General features: G+C 41.3%; 3 protein-coding genes and 1 pseudogene across 16 annotated transcripts in view; 2 read left to right on the plus strand and 2 right to left on the minus strand.

Annotated features, from left to right (window-relative positions):
* Window positions 1-13,387, minus strand: part of ALG9 (ALG9 alpha-1,2-mannosyltransferase) — a 90,649-nt gene extending 77,262 nt beyond the window's left edge. For 8 of the 12 annotated variants that reach the window (XM_074015179.1, XM_005579591.5, XM_045371036.2 and 5 more), the window contains exons 1-4: window positions 13,164-13,387; window positions 12,037-12,175; window positions 10,038-10,172; window positions 4,304-4,374 (exon numbers count right to left, since the gene is read on the minus strand). In XM_074015179.1, the coding sequence (XP_073871280.1) occupies window positions 4,304-4,374; window positions 10,038-10,172; window positions 12,037-12,175; window positions 13,164-13,294 (476 nt within the window). In that variant the 5' untranslated portion in view covers window positions 13,295-13,387. Of the gene's footprint in view, window positions 1-4,303; window positions 4,375-10,037; window positions 10,173-12,032; window positions 12,176-12,736; window positions 12,957-13,163 lie in introns of those variants that run through there. The other 4 variants (XM_074015181.1, XM_074015183.1, XM_074015180.1 and 1 more) reach the window with 3 other exon arrangements.
* On the plus strand, window positions 3,208-3,812 carry LOC123568653 (guanine nucleotide-binding protein G(I)/G(S)/G(O) subunit gamma-5 pseudogene; annotated as a pseudogene).
* Window positions 13,388-14,865: 1,478 nt separating the features above from the next.
* Window positions 14,866-19,919, minus strand: FDXACB1 (ferredoxin-fold anticodon binding domain containing 1). 2 transcript variants are annotated; one of them, XM_074015186.1, is made up of 6 exons: window positions 19,717-19,919; window positions 19,312-19,468; window positions 17,614-17,817; window positions 17,288-17,446; window positions 17,016-17,101; window positions 14,866-16,913 (listed from the first exon to the last, which is right to left on the minus strand). In XM_074015186.1, the coding sequence occupies exons 1-6, from the start codon at window positions 19,886-19,888 to the stop codon at window positions 16,870-16,872; spliced, it is 822 nt and encodes a 273-aa protein (XP_073871287.1). In that variant the 5' UTR covers window positions 19,889-19,919; the 3' UTR covers window positions 14,866-16,869. The 2 variants fall into 2 exon arrangements, with proteins under 2 accessions (XP_073871287.1, XP_005579647.3); XM_005579590.4 differs by lacking the exon at window positions 17,016-17,101.
* A 78-nt stretch (window positions 19,920-19,997) lies between these two features.
* CFAP68 (cilia and flagella associated protein 68) lies at window positions 19,998-24,803 on the plus strand. 2 transcript variants are annotated; one of them, XM_045371041.2, is made up of 4 exons: window positions 19,998-20,353; window positions 23,106-23,336; window positions 23,874-23,940; window positions 24,502-24,803. In XM_045371041.2, exons 1-4 carry the CDS (start codon window positions 20,309-20,311, stop codon window positions 24,609-24,611), a joined length of 453 nt encoding a protein of 150 aa, XP_045226976.1. In that variant the 5' UTR covers window positions 19,998-20,308; the 3' UTR covers window positions 24,612-24,803. The 2 variants fall into 2 exon arrangements, with proteins under 2 accessions (XP_045226976.1, XP_045226977.1); XM_045371042.3 differs by lacking the exon at window positions 23,874-23,940.
* Window positions 24,804-25,541: the final 738 nt, after the last annotated feature.

Below are 25,541 nucleotides of genomic sequence, written 5' to 3' on the forward strand. Positions count from 1 at the left end.
TTAGATTCAGGTGGGCACACATTCAAATTCTGGCTCTGCCACTTACTAGCATTGGAAGCCTACTCTGGTTGAATAATCTCTCTGTCTGATTCCTCAAGCATAAAATAAGGATAATAACACAAACTTTGTAAGGTTTCTGTGAGGACAATGCAAGGAAAAGTGCTTAGGAGAGTGTCTGGCACACAGTTGCTCAATAAACGGTAGTTGTCAGAAAAAAAAAGGCTAGGAGATAGATGAAAATGTGAATAAGTGGTTATCTAAACCAGTGTTTCTCAAACTTAAGTAATTACATATCTTCTTCTACTTCTTTCTCGTAGGTGTGAACCCCGCAAATTAAACGTATTTAGGCATTACTACTACTTTGCTTAGTCAATGTTTGTTCAGACACATCCGTGTGTTCATCATTTCCCAGCTCAGATTCGTTACTGCATTTCAGAGCTTCTTTCTGAAATAATTTTGCTTTTTCCTACGTATCTCTTTTAGAAGTTCTTTTAGTGAGAATCTGTTAATGATAAATTCTGTCTTTTTGGTTGGTTGGTTTCCTTTTCTTTCCTTTCTTCCCTCCCATCCCCCTACCCGCCCCACAGATAGGGTCATACTCTCTGTCGCTCAGGCTGGTGTGCAGTGGCATGGTCATAGCTCACTGTATCCTTGAACTCCAGTGTTCAAGGGAACCTCCTGCCTCAGCCTCTCGAATGGCTAGGAGTAACTGTGACTAAAGGCATGTGCCATCATATCCAGCTCATTTTTTGTAGAGATGAGGTCTTGCTATGTTGCCCAGGCTGATCTCAAATTCCTGGGCTCAAGCAATCCTCAATGATCCTCCTGCCTCAGTCTCCCAAAGCATTGGGATTACAAGCTTCTTCCTTTTTTTTTTTTTTTTTTTTGTTTTCCTTTCTCTCTCTCATTTTTTTTAACTGAAAATCTGTATTTAGCTCTTGGTCTTAAAAGATGGCTTAACCTAATATACAATTTTAGGATGAGAGTTATTTTCTCTCAGCACTTTGAAGATATTCTTTTTTGGTCTTCTGGCTGTTAAAAAGTCTTCTGTCAGTATAACTACCTAACACTCCTTTGTAGGTATTCTATTAGTCCTCTGACAACTTTTAAAATCTTTTTGTCTCTACTGTTTTTACAGTTTCACTACACTAATTTTCTTGTATCTAGCTTGGGATATGTTAGGTTTACTAAATCTATGGATTAGCATCTTTTTTTTTCCCATCATTTCTGGAAAATTCTCAGCTATTAATACCCCGAATATCGCCTCTCCCCATTCTGTCATCTCCTTCTACAATCTGATTAGATGTATATCAGTTCTTTCAACTCTGGCTTACACATTTCTTTTCTTTTTTTCTTTTTTTTTTTTTTGAGAGAGAGTCTCTCTCTGTTGTCCAGGCTGGAGTGCAATGGCATGATCTTGGCTCACTGCAACTTTTATCTCTTGAGTTCAAGTGATTCTTGTGCCTCTACCACCCAAGTAGCTGGGGCTACACGCATGCGCCACCACGCCTGGCTAATTTTTGTGTTTTTAGTAGAAATGAGGTTTTACCATGTTGGCCAGGCTGGTCTCAAACTCCTGACCTCAAGTGATCCACCTGCCTCAGCCTCCCAAAGTGCTGGGATTACAGGCGTGAGCCACTGCACCCAGCTGTGGTTTACACATTTCTTAACCTCTTCTATATTACCTTTTTTTTTTGTCTCTCTGTACTGCATTTTGAGTAATTTATTTAAATCAATCTTCCAATTTACTAGTTTACTCATCAGAATGTCTAATCTGCTGTTTATCTACTGAGTTTTAAGTATAAATATTATATACATATTATTGATATTATATAATATTACATTTTATATGATCTTGTAAGTTCTGATTTTTTTTTAATTTATTTGGTCATCTCGTTTCTTGTTCATGTTTTCGGTTCTTTTACTTGTTTGAAAATGTTAAATATACTTATTTATATTCCTATTTCTCAAGAAATGAAGTTTTTCAGGTCAACATTCTATTCTCACTCATAATGTTTTGATCCCTTCTGTGCTCTGATTTATTTTTATTATAATTTCTTGTTCATTAGAACTTTATCTCTGGTAATTTTCAGACACTTGGGTTAAAGGTCCATTTCTCTAGAGAAATTTTTGCCAGATGCCAGGGGCACTACCAACCCAGAACAATTTAAAATAAATTCTCGGCTGGACCTGGTGTCTCACACCTGTAATCCCAGCACTTTGGGAGGCCGAGGCGGGCAGATCACGAGGTCAGGAGATCGAGACATGGTGAAATCCCATCTCTACTAAAGGTACAAAAAATTAGCCAGGCATGGGGGTGTGCACCTGTAGCCCCAGTTACTCAGGAGGCTGAGACAGGAGAATGGCTTGAACCCGGGAGGCGGAGGTTGCAGTGAGCCGAGATCATGCCACTGCACTCCAGCCTGGGCGACAGTCTCAAAAATAAAATAAAAAATATATAATAAAATAAATTCTCAGTTTAGGGCTTGAAAGACCATGTAGGTGATTTGAATTCAGGCCCAAACCCATATGAAGACCAATTTATGGTTATAATTCTCAAAGGCAGTACTAGCTTTACTTTTTTTCCCTCCACTCCACTCAGAGTCAAGGGTAAAGATTTTTTAAAATCTGACATTTTTAGCTGTGGGAAGACTTTTAATAATGATCACTAAGTCCAAATACCTTTAAATATATTACTAAAGCATTATTAAAATAAGACGTTTGTTAGTTAATCACGTAAAAAAGGTGGCTATTTTTATTACCGGGACACTTAAATGCTTAATAGTCCCAACTAATATTCAATCAACTGATAGATACTTGGTGAAAGACAATATATTGGGTGCAAATAAGAGCAGTGATATCCCACACTGGGAGTAGTTTATCAACTAAGTTGTAGGGCAGAGGCAAATCACGATCCTGTATCTTAGGACCGAAAGTAGAGTTCTACTAAATCCTATCAAGTAAAGACCAGTTAGATAGTTTTTAACAGAATTAAAATGAATGACATAAGGTTATGGTATTTATGACCTCAGGAAAGAAAATGATAATTAGAAGTATAGTGTTCCTCTTCAACTGTTGGTTTCAAACAAGAAGTCACACTTCAGATTTAATATCAGGAGCTACAGGTGAGGGTTGCATCAAAATCTCAGAAATCACCACTAAAGAACTTATTCATATGACCAAAACCCACCTGTACCCCGAAAACTATTGAAATAAAAATAAAAATTAAAAAAAGAAAAAGAAGAGAAAAATAAATAAAAGCAAGAAGTTTTCAGACAGGCTCTGTTGACCCATGACCCACCAGCCCACAAACTGGCCTGGCCCTCACGGACACCATGTCTGACTCCTCCAGCATCGCCGCTATGAAGAAAATGGTTCAACAGCCCCGGCTGGAGGCCAGGGTCAGCTGCATAAAAGTTTCGCAGGCAGCTGCAGACTTGAAACAATTCCGTCTGCAGAATGTTCAACACGACCTTCTGCTGACTGGAGTATCTTCAAGTACAAATCCCTTCAGACCCCAGAAAATCTGTTTTTTTGTAGTAAAATGAATCTTTCAAAAGTTTCCCAAACCACTTCTTAAGATCCAGTGGATATTCAAAACAGAGCTAAATTTGAAGTCTGTACAAAAGCTTATCCCTGTAGCACATGTGCCATACTATACAAACTTCTACTTCCGTCAGTCTTTAATATCTACCTCTCTGAATTTTCATGAATTTCTATTTCACAAGGGTAATTGTTTTATCTACACTGGCAGCAGCATACAATAAAACTCAGTATGAAAAAAAAAGTTTTCTTTCTCAGAAAAAAAAAAAAAAAAAAATATATATATATTTATATATATATATATATATATATGATATATATATCAGGAGCTAGAAGGAAAGTGTATTCTATTTCTTTCTTTCTTTTTTTTTTTTTTTTGAGATGGAGTTTCACTCTTGTTGCCCAGGAGTGCAATGGCACAATCTCAGCTCACCACAACCTCCACCTCCCGAGTTCAAGTGATTCTCCTGCCTCAGCCTCCTGAGTAGCTGGGATTACAGGCATGCACCACCACACCCGGCTAATTTTGTATTTTTAGTAGAGATGGGGCTTCTCCATGTTGGTCAGGCTGGTCTTGAACTCCCAACCTCAGGTGATCCACCTGCCTCGGCCTCCCAAAGTGCGGGGATTACAGGTGTGAGCCACCACACCCGGCAAAGTGTTTTCTATTTCTAATCACTGCCTAGACTATCACAAGAGATAATCTATGCAATAATGGGTTTCCTCATAGCATTTTTAGAAGCAAAGTTTTTATACTCACTTGTAAAAGTAAAGTTCACAAATACAGCTCACGAAAGCCAGAAGACATCGCAAAAAGTAAAACACAAGAATCTGAAAGAAACCCAGAAAAAGAAAACAGAAGTCACAGATATGAGCTAGAAAAACTCGTAAACATGAACCACTCTCATTTATTGTCAATAACACTGTAAATTGGTATAATTCTTTTAAAAAGCAACATGGACTAAGAATTTTCATATCCCTTGACTCAGTATCAGAATACCTACTTCTATCACTCCAGCTGGTGGGGGTTGGGAGGTGGAGCTCCATTCACAAAAATGTTAATTGCAGTTTTAGTAAAAACTGCTTCAAAAACTACAAAATATTCAATTATAGGGAAATGATTAAATAAACTAGGCTACATCTAGCTCATGGACAATTATACAGATATTAAAATTTATGGTTACAAAGACAATGAAAACATTCTTGCAATATAATGCTCATTCATTCAACAAGCACTTCTTCAACAACCATAATACATCAGGTAGTGATTATGACAAAATATTAAGTGAAAATGTACAATACAATATTATTTATACATCAGTTATAGCTATGGACACTATATGCATATGGAAAGACTGGAAAGAAATGTAATAAAATGGTAAAAGTAGTTATAACAACCTGGTAGATTTAGGTGAGTATTTTTCCTCCTATCTTCCAAAGTTCTGTAATGTGGTTTTATTAATTTTATAATTGACAACAATCAATTTAAAAAATAAAAATAATAAAATATGGGTTATACCATATGGTTAAGAGCACTGAATTTCTCAAAACATAAACACTACTTAATATATATTATAACTGGCCGGGCGCAGTGGCTCACGTCTGTAATCTCAACACTTTGGGAGGCCGAGGCGGGCGGATCACCTGAGGTCAGGAGTTCGAGACCAGCCTGGCCAACCTGATGAAACCCCATCTCTACTAAAAATACAAAAAAATTAGCCACGCATGGTGGCGGGCATCTGTAACCCCAGCTACTCAGGGTTAATTAAAAAAAATTTATTAAAAGACACAGAAAACTTGGCTAAATGGATAAATGTATCATTTTAGGAACAGAGTGACTTAACACTGTAAAAGTATTAATTCTGCTGAGTGCAGTGGCACTCGCCTGTAATCCCAACCCTTTGGGAGGCTGGGGCAAGCCGTGTGCTTGAGGCCAGGAATTGAAGACCAGCATGGACAATATAGTGAGGCTCCAAGTCTACAAAAAATTAAAAATTAGCTGGATATGGTGGCATGTACCTGTGGTCCTAGCCACTCAAGAGGCTGAAATGGAAGGATTCCTTGAGCCCACGAGTTTGAGGCTGCACCTCAAACTCAAAAAAAAAGTTATTACTGCACCACTGCACTCCAGCCTGGGAAGAAGAGCAAGGCCCTGTCTCAAAAAATAAAATAAAATAAAATAAAATAAAATAAAATAAAATAAAATAATTCATTCTCAAAATAATAGGTAAATTTAGTACAACTCTAATCAAAACCTAGCAGAATTTGGGTGAGTGGCAAACTGATTCTAAAATGATTTTTAAAATACAAATGTAAAAAAGGACAAAGTAAGAAATTCATTCACCAAATACTGACATACATTACAAACCCATAATAATAAAAGCAATATGGTAATAAACTGACCAATGACAGAGAATAGACAACAGAAAAAACCCATATACATATGGGAATGAAGTGAATGATAGAGGTGGTATTACAAATCAGAAGGAAAAAGGTGGGTTATTTGATAGATGGTGCTAGAAAATCCAGTTCACCATATAGCAAAAAATAAAGCTGGATCTTTCTACAATTTATAAAAATAAACTTCAAATGATTAAAGCCTTATATGTAAAAGATAAAATTAAAAGCTAATTGAATCCTAGCATTTTGGGAGGCCGAGGTGGCTGGATCACCTGAGTTCAGGAGTTTGAGACCAGACCAGCTGACATGGCAAAACCCCATCTCTACTAAAAATACACAAATTAGCTGGGCGTGGTGGCACATGCTTGTAGTCCCAGCTACTGGGGAGGCTGAGGCAGGAGAATCGCTTGAACCTGGGAGGCAGAGACTGAAGTGAGCCGAGATCGCAACACTGCACTCCAGTGGGTGACAGAGCGAGACTCCATCTCAAAAAAAAAAAAAAAAAAGCTAATTGAAGAAAATACAGAAGAATATCTCTATGACCTGTGGTGAAGGAGGATTTCTTTTACAAAGACCCAAAATCCACCAATCACAAGAGACAATAGATTGGTTTGATCATATTGAATTAAAGATTACTGTTCAACAAAGGACCACAGACAAAGCTAATAGAGGTAAGAGAAAATATATGCAATATCTAAAACCTATAGGGGGTTACTATTGAGAATGTCTACAAATTGGAAGAATAAAATAGAAAACCCAACAGAAAAATAGGCAAAGGATGTGAATGTGTAATTCACAGAAAGGAAGCTCTAAATGAGTAATAAATGTATGAAGAAATGCTCCTCTTCACTAATAATCACAGAAATTCAATTAAAATGAGAAGCATCTCACATACATGAGAAAGGCTCAGGAGAGGAAGATGGAGCCTGGAGTACTGCTGCAGAGAACATAAAGTTGTACAGCCATCTGGAGAGCAATCTGGCAGAACTCTGAGATTCAGTAAGCCCATGGGTCTATGTGTGGGATCTCACTCCTGAGTGTACACTTCAGAGAAATTCACAAACAAGTCCATGAAGAGACAATACAAAGCTGCTTTCAATTGGGGTAGCAAGAGACTGAGAAGGTAGTTATCACTAGAGGTGCCAATTGTTACCACACTATCTCTCAGAAACAACCGTCCTTCTCTACTCAGCGTTATGATGCTGGGGCTAAGACTCTCTAAGCTACAATTCCCCTTTGCCAGGTGGCTGGGAAAAAGGAAATCGGAAGTCAGAACAAGAGAAGAAGAGAAATCTTGCTTTCCATTTCACTTGCTGTGCACATCAGTGATGTAACAGGATTAGAGAAGAGGAAGAATTCTGTGTTGAACATGTAAAATTTGAAGTGATAGTAGATATCCAAGTGGAAATGACAACCCTCTGCATAGCACATTGTTAGTTTTCTACTGAGCCCTTCACCCTTTATTATCTTTCCTTTGACAAGTTCAAAAAAAAAAAAAAAAAAAAAAAACCCAGAAATGAGGCCAGGTGCAGTGGCTCTCGCCCATAATCCCAGCACTTTGGGAGGCCAAGGCAGGCGGATCACTTGAGATCAGGAGGTTGAGACCAAACTGGCCAAGATGGTGAAACCCTGTCTCTACTAAAAATACAAAAAAATTAGCCAGACATGGTGGCTCAAGCTTTTAATCCCAGTCACTCAGGAGGCTGAGGCAGGATAATCACTTGAATCTGGGAAATGGAGGTTGCTGTGACCTGAGATCGCACCACTGCACTCCAGCCTGGGCGACAGAGTGAGACTTCATTTCAAAAAAAAACAGAAATGAGATACTGGATATGGAAGGGAGGGATAGTATTTTTGTCACTTTCTGCAGGTGCTACCTTTCTGAACATTCTAAAATGCAAATGCAATCATACCTCTCTTTTGTCTGAAAACCTTTCAGTGGCTTCACACAACAGACTTGTGGGAAGAAGAACAACAGTCTGATACCTTAATAGATCCTACCAGGTCTTGTAGAAATCTGGTGTCTTCTTAATTCTCGTCTCATCTAATCTATTCCACCATTCCCTCTTCCAAGTGTCAAACCTGTTTATACAAGAAAGCCACGCTGTCCTTCTTCCCAGCCTCAGGGCCATCAGTCTAGAAGACTATTCCCAACTTTCTCCCGCATCCCCACTCTTCCCTTACCTAGACAACTCTAGTTATCCTTCAGTTCTCTAGTTAGGGACTTCTGCTTCATGGAAAATGGACTTTTCCCCTATTCCTGGACACTCTATTTATAACAACCAAAAAAACCACCAGAAACTCTGGACAATCTATTTAAAACCAACCTAAGAAGACTCTGAAGGTGGAGAGAAGAAAGCAGGCTGGCTACAGACTTCAGGACATGAGAAACAACACAGTGGTAAATTCCATGGGTTTTATTTTTGCTTGGTGTATTCTAGGCATGAAAAGCTGGCAACTGAAAATGCCAATGGGCACAGAAGACAAAAACAACCCAACCAAGGTCTGCTGTGTAGCCAAAGGACCAAAGAAAAAGTAGCCTCGCATGACAAAAACTTTTAGACAGTAACTACTCCATTCAGGACAAATACCCTGGAGAAATACCCACTCCTACCCATGCATCAGAGGTCAGGTAGGAAGCCAGGACTTCCATCCCCACTGGTAGTAATGAGCCTCTCCTTCATCATGGTGTCAGTGGCAACCACTTTAGGAGCCTGGACTTCCATACCCAACTTCAATCTGTCAAGATGCTTGGACTCTACCTGTAAGGTGGTATCAGTGAAGGCCTAGTAGGGAGTGAGACCTTCTACTCTTGCCCACCAATAACAAAAAGGACCCCCTTCCTCAGATGTCAGTGGAGGCCTGGTAGGGAACCTCAAGTTCTACCTCCACTTGGCAGTAACAAGGTAGAAACGTCCCACTAATGCTCTTTTCCTGCTGGGTTAGTGGGAAGTAGTATCAAAAGAAGCCAGCTGAAACAGAAGGCTTAAATAAGATCCAAGGAGCACAAAACTGCAAAGAAAGCATGCTGAGCCCATGAATAATCCAGAAGCTCATCATGCAACACCTAAAATGTCCAGCTTTCAACTGAAAATGACCTGTCATACCAAGACCCAGGAAGATCTCAAACTGAATGAAAAGAGTCCATCGACAGATTCCAACACCAAGGTGACAGAGGTGTTAGAATTATCTGACAAAATTTAAAGCAGGCTTCGTAAAAATATTTCAGTGAACAATTAAGAATATGCCTGAAGCAAATGAAAAAGAGAAAGTCTCAGTAAAAAAAAATTAGAAGATAGAAAGAAAAACCGAATGGAAATTTTAAAACTGAAAAAATACATAGAACAAACTAAAAATGCAATAGATAGGGTCCACATTGGAAGAGGGGACAGAGGAAAGAATCAGTAAAGTGGAAGACAGAAGAACAGAAATTACTCAATGTGAACAACAGAGAGAAAATAAATTGAAAACAGAGTCTCAGAGACCTGGGGGACTAATAACAAAAGATCTGACATTCACATCATCAAAGTTCTATAAGAAAAGGAAAAAGAACAGGGCTGAAAAAGTATTCAAAACAATAAAAACTAAAACCTTTCCAAATTTGGCAAAAGGAATAAGCCTAAAGATTCAAGAAGCTGAATAAACTCCAAACAGGACAAACCCAAAGAAATCCACACCAAGACACATCATAGTCAAATTTCTGAAAACTAATCAGGTTAGGTCCCAGTTAACACCTAAATGTTTCTCAGCACTCTACTTAAATTAGACCCTCCTAATATGCTATTCCATTGTACATTGTACTTTTCCTCCATAAGACCCATCATATTTAGAATGATTTGTTCAACGTTCATCTTCTCCACTAAACCACAAGTTTCATTAAGTCAGGGGCTTGGTTATTGTTATAGCCACAGCCTTAATACAGTGTCTACCAAATAAAAGTTGTTCCATTAATGCTTGTTGAATGGTGAATAAATGATTCTTCTTCAAAAAAAGTTCCCTTTTAACTTCCAATCTATTTTGTCCTTTTCTCAAAACTATACCAGAGACTCACCTCTTGATCAATTGTGATTGCTTCCAGGTTGGTCTGCCCTTACCTTATTAGTTTGTAGAATTCTTGCATGAAATGCAGCTGGCCAGGCATGAAGCAATAGGTAAGCATAGGAGCGAATGGCATATGCTGGGGAATATTCCCAAGTCTGAAACCCTTCCCCATAGATGAGGTAGTGTGTCTAAAAATACAAAACAGATAGATTCAGGGTTATATTGGCCAAAAATCTCTGTTAAGCAGATGCAAGTGAAGTTTCTGAGCAGAAATATTAAAGACAAAGGCAGGCCAGGCACGGTGCCTCACACCTATAACCCCAGCACTTTGGGAGGGCAAGCCAGGCAGGTTGCTTGAGCCCCATAGTTAAAGACCAGCCTGGGCAACATGGCAAAACCTCATATCTACAAAAAAATATATATAAATATATTAGCATGGTATGGTGGTGCATGCCTGTAGTCCCAGCTACTTGGGAGGCTGAGGCAGGAGAATCAGTTGAGCCCAGGAGGCAGAGGTTGCAGTGAACCCAGATCATGCCACTGCACTCCAGCCTAGGCGATTTGCAATTGATAGATAAAAAAGGAATCAAAATGATATAATATTTTAAATATTAAGACATTATACATTTTACAAGATTGCTGTTTGGTCAACACTGAAAGCTTGAATTTTACCTTCTACTTATTTTTTCTCAACACTTGTTACCCAAAACAGAAAACCTATAAATTATATATTTTCCTTAAACAACCTACACTTAACATTCTTCCTTCATTTTTTTAATTCAAAATGTGATCAGAAAATTTTCCCTTTGAATTTTCTATAATAGAAGTCAACAGGTAATGTGTAAATCAAGAAATAGCAATAAAAGCATACTATTTAGTAACACTATTTTGGTAACCATAAGACATAACTTAAAAAGTGAAAAAAAGGCCGGGCATAGTGGCTCAAGTCTGTAATCCCAGCACTTCGGAAGGCCAAGACGGGCGGATCACGAGGTCAGGAGATCAAGACCATCCTGGCTAACACGGTGAAACCCTGTCTTTACTAAAACAATACAAAGAAACTAGCCGGGCGAGGTGGCGGGCGCCTGCAGTCCCAGCTACTCGGGAGGCTGAGGCAGGAAAATGGCATGAACCCGGGAGGCGAAGCTTGCAGTGAGCCGAGATCCGGCCACTGCACTCCAGCCTGGGTGGTGGAGTGAGACTCCATCTCAAAAAAAAAAAAAAAAAAAGAAAGTGAAAATAAGTGGTTGCCTCTGGAAAGTAGGATTTGGACATGAGAAGTGGAATAGAAAGCTACTGTTTTTCCTTTAGGTATTTTAGTATTTGTTAACTTTAAAAACTATCTCCAGGTATTATTTTCATTTAAAAAAAAAAAAGAAAATTACAAATTAGACCTTGGTGTAAACCAGCTAAATTCCCTACAGCCTTCAATAGCAGGTAAATCATCTGCTTAGAATACAAAAGTGAAAACATGTTACTGGCCAGGCCCAGTGGCTCACGCCTGTAACCCCAACACTTTGGAAGCGAGGCGAGAGGATCGCTTGAGCCTAGGAGTTCGATATCAGCCTCAGTGACATAATGAGTCCCCATTTCTGTTTTTTGGTTTTTTTTTCTGAGACGGAGTCTTGCTCTGTCGCCCAGGCTGGAGCGCAACGGTGTGCTTTCAGTTCACTGTAAACTCCGCCTCCCGTGATCAAGCGTTTCTCCTGCCTCAGCCTCCCGAGTAGCTGGGACTACAGGTGCCCACTACCACACCCAGCTAATTTCTGTATTTTCAGTAGAGACAGGGTTTCACAATGTTGGTCAGGTTGGTCTCAAACTCCCGATCTCAGATAATTCACCAGCCTCGGCCTCCCAAAGTACTGGGATTACAGGCGTTAGCCACCGTGCCAGGCCTGTTTTTTGTTGTTGTTGTTGTTTTTTTTTTTTTTTTAAAGAAAATACATCTATTTTACTAGGAGTGACACTTGTATATTATTTGTCTCTCGATTCGTAATAACACCTATGCTGCAAAATCAAGAACAAAAAGAGAAAACTAAAGAAATCACCTACTGGCTCCCAATAGTTGAATGTTTCATCACAGTCAGAGATGTTGCTCAGGAGAGCAGCACATAACCTTGCTGAAAGCAGACACTTGAAAGCAGTAGATCCTTCAGGTGCCCAGACTTGTCCTGCTTTGTTCCCAGATAACCTGCTCAAAAGCAAAAAAAAAAAAAAAAGCATGTCAGGAAGGACCTGCTAAGCAGAAGACCTAAATCTAGAAAGAAAGGACAAAAAGAACAAGAGACATCAAAGCACTTAAGTTATTCACCTAAAAAGGTGAATGGCTAGTTGTTCTCTCTCAGTAAAATGAATAAAGAATTCAGATTTTTAAGAAAAAAATTTTATGATAGGGTCTTGCTATGTTGCTCAGGCTGGACTTAAACTCCTCGGCTCAAGTAATCCTCCTGCCTCGGCCTTCTGAAGAATTGACTTTAATCTCAATCACTCCTTCCACTTCCTGCTTTTAAGGCATAAATTAACTCATACACTTTAGCTCAATGCATTTATGACACTCCATTTATCCCAAGTCAACTAATCACTCATTTGAAGGCCACAAAGCTGTCATTCTCCTTTTCTTTCTTTTCTTAACAAGGTCATTGCTTTTCATGGCTTTATTCATTCACCCTTATGTTCAGATAGAAACCTAGATGCTAGGTACATAGCCTACTCCAATTCCATATGTTGACAGCTCCCTTAATGCAGTTCTAACCTGCAGCCTCCCGGGTTTGGGAAGAGGTGGCGGTGGGTTGGATGGGCCCAGTAAAGGGTCGGGACTTGAGGCAGAATAAAAGGAGCTGTGAGAAACAACCGTAAAAGGTATACTCTTTGATCCTGTCAACATCTCCCACAGAAGCTATGCCCACTCTAGGCCTGGCCCGGGAGCATCATAGATCCGCACTCCAAGGCGGTTTTACAAGAGAGGGGAACCCGCGGTGGAGGGATCTAACGTGGGCGAAGACTGAATACTGATCCGCCCAGGAAGAGCAATATGACCTAGCTGAAGAGGGAGCTCAGGCCTCCGGCGGGGAGGCCAGGCCTGTCGGAGCCCCGCGCGCCACTGCTAAGACCCTCCCGGGGGCAGCCCCGAACCGCGCCGCCGGCCGGCCGGCCACGCCCCTGCCGCGCCGCACACTTACTCGGTCCTGTGCTCCGCGCCGCCCGCCTCTCGGCTGCCCAGCAGCTCCCGCAGCTTGTCCGCAGCGGGGGCCGTATCCCCACTGCTGCCCCCGCTGCCCTTCAGGCGCTGCCGAGCCCCTCGACTAGCCATGGCAAGCTTGGGGAAAAAAGACAGAATTTGGAACCCTATGAAGTCGGTGAGCGCGACATAGCTTTGGCTGGCAAACGGTGTCCGCCGAGGGACAAAAGATCTTGACATGCGCAGAAAAGACTAAATTATAGTGTTACTGGGCCAATTGGGGCAGATCCCCGAGTAGCGAAGAAATAGAACCTGAGCCTTGAGTTTCTTCATCAGGGCTGTCCCATCCACCTGCTTCTAATTCTGGCCATTCCTACCTCCCTCCAACCCTATTTTCCGTCACTTTTCAGGATTCTCCATTCTCAAAAAAAAAAAAAAAACCTCTCAGCTCCCCTATTTAAATGAAAAAACAGAAAGTGATTAAAAGAATCTACATAGTAAGATGTGAAGTATTCAGTTAAATATCATAGCGCAGCTATCTACTAAAGGTCCTTAAAATGTCATTTTTAACACTTTGCCTTCTTTGTATTTTGGTGAGAGTGTCAGAGACAGCCTGTAGCTAAAAACTGCTTCAGAGAGACAAACCGGTAATGGCAGAATGTAGACTGATGAAATTCTGTGCGGCAAACTGAACCAGACGTCCATCACTGTCATCGCTACTACGGCATTGTGGTAGGCGTTTTACGTATTTTATCCTTTTTAAACTTAGTACAAACCTAAGTACAAACCTTAGTACAAACCTACTTAGTAGAAACCCACTACTTTCCTATGCACACTTTACATTCCAGCTAACTAGCCTAGAAAGTGCCCCCAAATGCTCCCTTATCTATATCTCTGTTCATGGATGTCCTCTGCCTGAAATGCACACCCTGCTTGACTAACAATTCTCCCTTCACATTCCTAACCTTTTTTAAGATCCAGCTCAAACACTACCTCATCCACGTACCAAGCACTATTGACGAAAGAAGAAAGGGATAAATCACATTACCTGCCATCAATTAGCAAAATAGTCTATGTGGAGAGCTCAGCAATAGATGCATCCATAAGAGATCCCTTGATTCTTTATCCCACTCCCCAAACTTACTCCTATGGCAGTGTTTCCATCCCAGTTAATGACACTTCCAGTCTTCTAAGTATTCAGGTCAAAAACCTAGAGGTCCTACTTAATCCCTTTATTTCTCTAACCCCAAACCTCTCTCACCCACACATGAACGTTTAATTCATCAGCAAGTCCTTCCAAATATTATCCAACCCAACATTTTACCACCTTGGTCCAGGTCATCATTATCTCGTTTGCATTACTGCAATAACCTCCTAATTTGTCTCTGTTCTTCCATTCTTGCCTTCCCAAATGCTTTTCTCCGAGAATAAATAAGACAGTCATGTCCCCCACAGAATATAATCCCAAATGTGGAGTCTAACTATTAACAGGAACATACGTTACTTCACATTAGAATACTGCATTCTGCAGAATCCTAGGCTAAGTTAATTTTCCAGTGTCCCTTAGAGATACTTACAATAGAAGGCCCCAAAATCTAGAGAGGCAAAGTTTAATCACAGTTGAATTACTGTTAAAGACTAGGGAAGAAGTAACAGAAAGTGGCAGAAAGAACATGGGCTTTAGAGTCAAACAGACCCAAATGTTAACCCTAAATCTGGCACTTTATTAGTTCTACGGATTTCAACCACAGAATTAAAATGTTGATGATGATAATAATAATACCAAAACTAATGTGGAATATTTGCAACTTACCAAGCTAATACATGTTAGTCTGACTCCAAAAACTACTCTCATAAGGTGATTTAATGAAATGATACAACAAAGTTAAGGGAAGAGTAATTGACAGTGTGGAAAACATACTTATATTTGATGAGACACCTAAGTTCTACTGCCTCTTCAGCAATAGAGCATCTAAAGTACAATATGCTGTTTTGTTTATTGTTTTAGTCACTTCTCAGGACCAGAATATTACACAACTCCAAATGTCACCAATCACATTATAATCTATAAGTTTCAGTGATAGAGTCAAGGTATCTTTTAAGATCAACCAATAGTAGGCCAGGCACGGTGGCTCACACCTATAATCCTAGCACTTTGGGAGGCCGAGGTGGGCGGATCACGAGGCCAGGAGATCGAGACCATCCTGGCTAACATGGTGAAACCCCTTCTCTACTAAAAATACAACGACAACAAAAAAATTAGCCAGCGTAGTGGCGGGCGCCTATAGTCCCAGCTACTCAGGAGACTGAGGCAGGAGAATGGCATGAACCTGGGAGGTGGAGCCTGTAGTGAGCCGAGATCGCGCCACTGCCACTGCACTCCCGCCTGGGCGACACAGCAAGACTCTGTCTCAAAAAAAAAAAAAAAAGATCAACAAACAGTAGCTATGGTCAAAAAGTGAAAGATTTTACAAAAAAAATCCAGAAAGGACTACTGGTTACAAGTTGGTTATTTTCCTCCACATCCCCCGCAATGAAGGATCACACTGCAAAAAAGGATTTACTAAACTACCGAGGTATAACATATAGGCGTTGTTGAATCTCCTTCCTAAACTGGGACTGCATTGATGCTACTTGCTGCTGGGTGAGGGCCTTGTCACAGGTCTGGTAGGTCAATCTATAGCAGAGACTGACCTGTTGAGTCTTTGGATGTTGAAAACGGCTAAGAAACTGTATGGATATAACAGTGTCCTGGGACACTGCTCGGGCCACAGTGTGAAACTCTAGTTCATCAAATCCTTTCTTCTCATCTATCCAAAAACTAATATCATGCACATAACATGGAGGATACAGAGAATGACTTTTGAAGGGTTCTATTTTCCCAGGGACAAAATTTTTCAGGAAACGGTTATCAAAAGTCCACAACATTCTCCAGTCAGAGATACACCAGACAAGCATGGCTAGTAAGTCCAAGTTCATAGACACAAACACAAAACACTGGTCTTTGTGTATAACACTAGTGGCAGATGTGGTAACAGACCCAATAATTAGATCCTCAGTACAATCTGGGCTAAAATTGTGAGTCTTCACACGAATCATATAATCCTTTCCATTTGATTGAAGGACAAATTCGACTAAACTGCTCAGCTTAGAGCTCTCCAGCAATGTCTGGGTTAGCAGGCTATCTAGAATGCCCTTCAGATGATCCAGCAGTGATTGAAGACAGCCATCCTTCAGATTTTGGTTAAACCCAAGGATAAATAAAGTCTCATGAAATGCTGGCATTGTGAAAGGCAGAATGTGGCACTTCTGAAAGACAGGTCCACTGAGGATGTGCAGAGAACCTGAGAGGAAGTCTGGTACTTCAATGACATCCTGAACATGCACTAGGAGAGAAGGTCTAAGGCAGACCTTGGCCTGGCCATAGGTTCCTTCACAAGCTTCTTCTTTACCGTCTCTTCCAGGATTCTTGGGAAGGCTAAGTTCTGAAAATGACACTAGAAAGTCTTCCACATCTTGTGATGTCCCACCAGTCAGGGACTCAGAATTTGAGTTATCCTCATGGAGACTAATCCAAAAAGCAGCTGATAGAAAGTCACAATTCCAGAAAGGAAGAACACTGGCATCTTCCTGTGGCAGCAAAGGGAAGGAACACTCCAGCCTTTTTAGAGGGAAAGCTTTGCCTAATTCAGCAATGAGTTTCTCATTTATGGTTTTGATAGGATGACATGAAGGTGCTTCCAGGAAACCCCTGTTTAAACATACACAAAAATAACTTTTCTAACTTAAGATAGTAAATAATTATAATGTAGCTAGAATTAAAAATACAAATAGCTGGACAGAAAAGAATTACCCTTAAATTGATCTTGAAAGGAAACAAAGAAATCATCTACCATAAGGAGAAACAGGTGTATTTCAGAACTCTGACAGCCACCATCCCTGCAATATATCAGAAAATGTGACCATTTTTAATTCTAGAGACGCTTAAGGAGGCCAGGCTGACAAATAAACATAGCACCCACATCACTAACAATTTATGTACCATCCATTCAATATATGGTTGCCATCAAGACAATCAGGATACAACTGGAGATGGAAGTGATTTCCAGCAAAATAACTGATTACCTGTTCAACTTTCCTACAAGTGCTTCTGGTTCTGGAAAGGAAAACCACTGGTTACCCACTTTGATCCTGAAGATTCTGGGTTGAGAAACTTCGAAAGGTAAGCTCCTGGTGAAGACATGGTTCAAAGCACCTTCTACATGAAAGGACTTATCTTGACTCCTGGCAAAATAGACACCAATATGAAATCTGTCATTATTAAAATAAGCAAGTATTTTTACAGACTGAATCAGTTAATTGGCAGGGTCTATGAGTCTGTTTATGAGATTTTGTTATCATTAGTGAGGGAGATGAAAAAGCAGAAGGCTTAGACCTATGCTATTACCTACCTATATCCAGTGCACTTGTACCCTGGCACAGCCTTACAGCTGAATGGATATACATCACTTAAAATGAGTCCCCCCAGGGCTGCCATGGCAACCACTTGCCAACTGTTGTGCCATTCTCTCTGGGGCTTATCCGCAGGAGTTCCACCTTGTCCTCTACATAATGCCACGTGGACTTCTCCTTCCTCTGCAAGAACGTCTGCACAGCTAATAGGGAGAAAAGAAACAATTATCATAAACAAGTGGAAATTACCACAGGAGTTGGCAACATACACATGGTTTGCCTGTGAAATAATTAAAATCCAATCATACCTATGTGCAAGAATCTATTAGACCTCAAAAAATGCAAAGAAAGTAGCTGGAAGTAAATACAAATGTAAATTAAATGTTCAACCCACTAACTGATACTATTGGTTGACCAGGGTCTGCTTTGCATTTGTGTTGTTCATGCATATGTCACAGAAAGGTCAATATCTGCACAGTTTCTATATATGATTAACTGCTTAGGCTGTTTCTTCCCATTTAGAAAGTTCTTTTCATTGCCCTCCTGAAATTCAAATACTAGTTTAAAATACTGCCTCTGTCAAAAGTTTATTGACAGCTGTGCCCCCTTGGACACCTGCAATAGTATCATGACTTGTGGTATAATCATGTAGAGCATTGTTTTCAGTTCACAATAATTTAATGAGGCTGTTACTTTTTTTTTTTTTTGAGATGGAGTCTTGCTCTGTTGCCCAGGCTGGAGTGCAGTGGCACAATCTCAGCTCACTGCAACCGCAACTTCCCAAGTTCAAGTGATTCTCCTGCCTCAGCCTCCCAACTAGCCGTGATTACAGGCGCATGCCGCCGTACCTGGCTAATTTTTTGTATTTTTAGTGGAGACGGGTTTCACCGTGGTAGCCAGGATGGTCTCGATTTCCTGACCTCAGGTGATCTGCTCACCTCGGCCTCCCAAACTGCTGGGATTACAGGCGTGAGCCACCGCGCCTGGCCCAATTAGTTACTATTAATATCCCTAGTTTACACTTGAGAACACGGAAGCATGTAAAGATTCAGTAAGCTTGCTTAAAATAACAACTGTTGGCCAGGCATGGTGGCTCATGCCTGTAATCCCAGCACTTTGGGAGGCCCAGGAGGGCGGATCATGAGGTCAGGAGATTTAGAGCATCCTGGCTACCACGGTGAAACCCCGTCTCTACTAAAAATACAAAAAATTAGCCGGGCGTGGTGGCGGGCGCCTACACTCCCAGCTACTTGGGAGGCTAAGGCAGGAGAATGGGGGCGGAGCTTGCAGTGAGCCGAGATTGCGCCACTGCACTCCCGCCTGGGCGACAGGGTGAGACTCTGTCTCAAAAAAAATAAAAATAAAAAAATAACAACTGTTAAGTGGTGCGCTGGGATTTGAATCCAGGCAGTCCGGCTTCTAAGTGAACGTTCTTAGCCATTAGACTATATGGCTCTCATTATTTTGCACTGTCAAAAACAAATGATCCTCTTTTACACACCCAAGAGTACACTATTTGTACTTTCATTTAGCATTTAGGATTTATATATATTTTTCCAACTAAATTGGGGGTTCCTTTGATGTTTTATATTCTCTTCTAAACATATAGTAGCTTGCACGTGTGCCTTATGTTTGGGTACAGTAACTATGTTATGGACATCTTAAACATTTTCCTTGTGAGGGCACTCCTTTCTCACCTTTGGAAAAACTTGGCAAGCAGTTCCCTGTTCTTAGCTACGCCAGCTTTGCGTCCACAATGCGGAAAGTTGAAATAAATTTGATTAAATTCTCTGTCGTGCAGTTCAAAGACATCTGTCAGCTGGGTGCAGTCCACACCGAAACGTACATCAATACCTGGCAAAGATAGTATAGGGGCGCAAAATAGAGATGGGAGGACGCCTTAAGACATGGAACAGAAAAACTCTTCCTAACTTACACCGTGCAGACCAGCCCAAGTCTGGGCACAAAGCCGGCTTTATGTGAATATCCGTGGGACGATCAAGAACAGTCTCCACGTGGGTTACATCCCCACGCCCCCACCCTTTCCACTTTGGGACGCGCCAGCCGCTGGGCGGGGCTTCGCAGAGGGGCGGGCTCGCTACCTCGCTCGCGCAGGTACCGCAGATTCTCCCGGGCCACTGGATCCCGGGTCAACTCGGCCTGGCGCTGGAGGCAGGTGGCGGTAAGACGAGTGTTCTGATCCAGGGTTTCGCTCAGAGCGGCGGCGAAGGAGAAATTCCCCTCCCCAACCAACAGGAGGCGCCGAGGGGCCATGGCCTCCACGGACTCCCAGCTCGCGTTCTCTGTGGCGCTCGTTTTACGTCACTTCCTTCGCGGATCTCTGCCCGCCCCCTCTTCACTCGTCGCTAGTTGATGAGGCACCCTTGGCGCCCGGTTGTCTAGACGAACGGGTGCACCGACTCCTTGGGAGGATAATAACTATGAATGCAAAAGCAAGACGCCCACTTTCCTGTCCCCTCGCCCTTTCAGCCCCTCGGGAAGATCATAGTGCCTTTAGCCCAAGCATGGCCTTGAGCGACTTCATCACACCTGCATGAGGTCACAAGCAGTCACAGGGGTGAGGCGAGTTCTGAGTGAAAGAAACGGGGCGGGGCTGAGGCCAAGGAGAGATTGGACTGTGTCTCGCATGCTCTTGACGCAGAAGGTTTTGAAACTTTTTTCACCTCGTCCGAAATGGCTGCCTCCCAGTGTCTCTGCTGCTCAAAATTTCTCCTCCAGGTGCTTAAATCTCCTATCTTATATTCATTCAAGAAAGATTATTGAGGTCTATTGCGTGCCAGGCCACTGTGAGAGTGGTTACGATATATGGATGAACAAGACGTGGCCTGTGATTTCAGTGAGCCTGCAGTCTGGTGGGGAATGCACAGAGCAAAAGAGGCAACTCTGATATGGCAGGGTGTGTGCTATGCGTGGAGTGATTCAGTGTGCAATGGGAGCGCACAGAAGGAGAACGTTACCAAGTTTTTGGGCGAAGTGGGTCAGAGTCCTTGGATGAAGTGAACCCGAGTTGAAAGCTAAGAGGGTAAAAGTACATCCTAACTGGGTTAAGAGGCGTGAAGAGGCAGAAAGAGCAATATATGCAAAAGCTTGATGGAGAAACAGAATAGTTGAATTGGGCTGAAACGCAGTTGGAGGGAGAGTAACAGATGAGACTGAAGAGTTAGGCAGGGGGCAGGTCACAGGGAGCGTTGTAAGCCTTTTTAAAAAAAATCAACTTTTATTTATATATGGGGGTACATGTACAAGTTTGTTACGTGGATATATTGCACCCAGGTAGGTTGCAGGTTTGTTATATGGGTATATGGCACCTAATAGTTTTTCAACCCACACCACCCCCCTCCCCACTCTAGTTAGTAGTCTGCAGCATCTGTTGTTTCCATGTTTAGGTCCCACTTATAAGTGAGATTGTCAGAGGTATTTATAACAGAGCAACTCCATCTTGAATAGGGGCTAGGTAAATAAGGCTAAGACCTGGGCTGCGTTCCCAGTAAGTTAAGGCATTCTTAGTCACAGGATGAGATAGCTCAGCACAAGATACAGGTCATAAACACCTTGCTGATAAAACAGGTAAAGAAGCCAGCTAAAATCCACCAAAACCAAGATGGCGATGAGACTGACCTCTGTTCATCCTCACTGCTAGTGCCATGCCAGTTTAAAAATGCCATGGAAACGTCAGGAAGTTACCCTATATGGTCTAAAAAGGGGAGGTATGAATTAATCCACTCCTTGTTTAGCGTATAATCAACAGTCTTAAAAATGGGCAACCGGCTGCCCTCAGGGCTGCTCTGCATATGGAGTAGCCATTCTGTATTCCTTTACTTTCTTAATAAACTTCCTTATGCTTTATAGACTCACCTTAAGTTCTTTCTTGTCTCTTGGGGTCTGGATCAGGACCCCTTCTGGTAACAAGAACATGCTGTATTTGGTTCTCTGTTCTGTTGTAAGCCATTTTAACAGGCTGAACCTTACTCTGAAAACAGTTGAAAACCACTGAAAGATTTTAAATGAGAAGATGATACAATTATACTTTCATTTTGAAAAATTCTGCTATCCTGTGGAGAAAGGTTTGGAGAGGAACAAGGCTGATGGCAGGATAAGACAAGAGGCAGCTGCAATAATGGAGACAAAGCTGACAGTGATTTGAATTGAAATTTGGCAATGGGAATGGAGGGTAGTGGTCAGATTCAAAAATCAACAAGACCTAGTGACTGGATGAATATTAAAGTCAAGTCAGAGTCAAAGATAAGCCCCAGGCTTCTGGCTTGAACAACTGAGTGGGTGGGATGTCTGTCATTCCAGCCCTAGAGACAGTTACACCTAGATTTCCAGTATGAATACCAGGCCCGTTGGACTTCATGGGACCAGCTACTCTGGTCATCATGTTGTTTGGTAACATCAGTGCATGCACCTCTCTTCACAAAGGCAGGTGGTATGAGGGTAGTTACCTGGGATGTCATCCTTCAATGATGCGTTATTGGCTTTGTTTCTGCCTGTGGAAAGGCAAGTGGGTGGTGATTTCCAAATCATGGCCACTTGCCCATGGTAATCTGGGTGAATCTTTCTTTGCTTGGAGAACTGGGAATGTCAGGTTTGTCTGCATCTTTAAAGAACATGGAACAGCCAAGTAAAAATTTCTGTCACTCTCATAAGAAATCTTCAAACGGCTCAACCTACTCAGCATCAAGTTACTCTTCTTCAGGAAAGGTATCACCTTGTTCCTAAGCCAGGGGGTCAGACTCACATTTTGGGGAAAAAAGAAAGATTGAGCTTTTACCTTACAAAAAAAATGAAATCAGACATTGATCTTCTGGTATATGCAAACCAGATTGATTGGGAGAATAGGCAGAAGGACAGGGTACAATAATGAATAAAACAGATCCTGTCCTTAAGGGGCATACAGCTCAGTATAGGAGATATAATGCAGACTTAAAGAACTCTAATGTATGGTACAAAGTTATAAATACAGGGAAAGATAAGAAGATAAAGTTTTATGTGAGATAAAAGGAGAGAGGCGCTAACTTCAGGGAAGGCATCACTTGAGCTAGCAGGAAGGAAATGATCATTTATTACTCATTTATTGTGTTATCTAGTTACTCAACTCTCACTTCTTTCTGTTCTCTTTGACTGTAGCAGTGCCCTTAGTCCCTAAATGCCTACATCTCAAAATTACCTAAAAATTTAGCTAATTCTCCATATTGTATTGGGAATACTGAAGTTTTTCCTGTCTTTTCACGGGGCCTGGGGTGCGGGGGTGTGGATTTAATCCATGTAGTCATCCGCTGTTGCTGATTGAAAGAATAGATCAAAGGGTTCCAGGACTTAGAGAGGAAGAAACAGAACCATAACAAAGCTTGGATCATTAGTACGGCGTGCTTATGTTTTACCTGGCTATGTAAAACAAGGGCGGAAAGGATGCTTTTTCTCTTCTCTGGTTTATGCAATAAGCTTTTCTATTCTTGTCTTTTCCCAGAGACAGAACCTCGCCTGTTTCCTCACAAACCCACATTGTGGCAGCATCATTAATGCAGATGGCCATGGTGAAGTGTGGACAGATTGGAATAATATGTCCAAGTTTTTCCAGTATGGATGGAGATGCACCACTAATGAGAATGCCTATTCGAACCGTACCCTGATGGGCAACTGGAACCAGGAAAGATATGACCTGAGGAATATCGTGCAGCCCAAACCCTTGCCTTCCCAGGTACTCTAACTTTCTCTTTTTTGTTTGTTTGTTTCCTTTTGTTGGCAAAAGAAATGCAATGGCCATTTGAAATGCAGGTATGTAATAACTTCTGGTGCAAGGATCTCTCAGTTTTCAGTGAAGTGTTTGGGACAGAGGAACAGTCCGCAGCTGAACCACCTATGCCACTTTACTGTCAAGTTGAATATTTTATTATCTGTAAGGTTTCAAAAGGAAGGGCAGTCCTCTTTTTCTCTTACTTCTGTTTGGACTGTATCTCTTCATCTATGGAAATTTATAACGTCTTCTGACTTAGGCTAGCTTTTCCCCTGGTCCTTGCCTATCTAGACTTGTCATTTATCTGAGTCTTGCGCTTAAATCTCTCCTAAACAAGCAAACATACAAAAGATATGAAAGTTAGACGGATATAGACTAACACCATAGACCTCAGTCCATCTAAAATATGACAATCCATGAGAATTCATGTCATATTGATCTTTATTTCCTGATGTGTTAACTGTAGACTTCCAGATTTAGTCTGTTAATTTTTCTTTGCAGTTTGGACACTACTTTGAAACAACATATGATACAAGCTACAACAACAAAATGCCACTTTCAACGCATAGTACGTGTACTGTTTTTTCTAATTCTTACATTTTCAGAACCCAACTCAGTGACTGGCACATAGAAGGAACTCAAATAAAAGTAAACTGAATAGGTGAATAAGTGAGGCTGGGTGCAGTGGCTCACACGCGTAACCCCCAGCACGTTGTGAGGCTGAGGCAGGCAGATCACTTGAGGTCAGGAGTTCGAGACCAGCCTGGCCAGCATGGTGATACCCCATCACTACTTAAAAAATACAAAAATTAGCTGGGTGTGGTGGCTCATGCCTGTAGTCCCAGCTACTCATGAGGCTGAGGCAGGAGAATCACTTGAACCTGAGAGGTAGAGATTTCAGTGAGCAGAAATCAAGCCACTGCACTCCTGCCTGGGTGACAGAGTGAAACACCGTCTCAAAAAAAAAAAAAAAGGTGAATAACTAAATGAATGAGTAAACAGGTTTTTTTCTTCAATTTTAACAGAACTTACTGTCTATTCCCTAGAAATAGGAGCAAGATCAGTTTCTAAAACTCCTTATTGTTGACTGTTTTCATTTGTCTTCCCTTCCCTTTTTTGGTTCCCTCAGGATTTAAGCGAGAGCCTCACTGTTTCCCAGGACATCAACCTGAACTGGATCCTCCCCGATACAAATGCACAGAAAAGTCAACTTACATGAATAGCTATTCAAAATCTTAAATCAGGCATCACTCAGGATGTGTATAATATCTTAATATTGACTAATTTCAGCATCCAGGTTTCTAAGAAATGATAAGATACTTCACTTTTCCACAGTAAAAAGAAGGGAGCACATTCTAAGCACAGCTAAAAATTTAGCTCACTGTAGCACAGTTTCACTCTCTGAATAAATAAAGCAAAAAACACAGAAAATATTCTTTATCCCTTTTTTGTTGTTGTTTTAACCAAGATTTAAACATCAAATTTAGTATAGCAACTCAGTTCTACATTTGGGGTGTTGTAGAAGGGTCTTAAAAAGAATTATTTTGGGCTGAGTACAGTGGCTCATGCCTGTAATCCCAGCACTTGGGGAGGCTGAGGCGAGTGGATCACTTGAGGTTAGGAGTTCGAGACCAGCCTGACCAACACGGTGAAACACTGCCCCTACCAAAAACACAAAAATTAGCTGAGCATGGTGGCTCACGCCTGTAATCCCAGCTACTCAGGAGGCTGAGGCAGGGGAATCGCTTGAACCTGGGAGGTGGAGGTTGCAGTGAGCTGACATCATGCCACTGCACTCTAGCCTGGGTGACAGAGCGAGACTCTATCTCAAAAAATAATAATAATAAATAAAATAAAGAATTATTTATCTAAAGTCTACAACCACTCTGGCCTTCCCTTCCTTCTGTCGTTGTAGCAAGACTGCAGAATCCAGCATAACTTAGGCTAGGTTTGGCTAGACGCTTTCTGGGTAAAGCCAGGTAATCAGAGTCATATAGTGCAACTTTGCTGTGACCTTAGTGAACATCCGCTCTTGAGGACTACAAAAACAAATATAACTTTAAAAAATTATTGTAGAGAATTTAAAACATAAAACCAAAGTAGACAGACTAGTCTAATGAACTCCCATGTATCATTACCCAGTATCAACTATTTATGACTAATCTTATC

Source organism: Macaca fascicularis, chromosome 14 (genome assembly GCF_037993035.2).
Source record: "Macaca fascicularis isolate 582-1 chromosome 14, T2T-MFA8v1.1".
Lineage (NCBI taxonomy): Eukaryota > Metazoa > Chordata > Mammalia > Primates > Cercopithecidae > Macaca > Macaca fascicularis.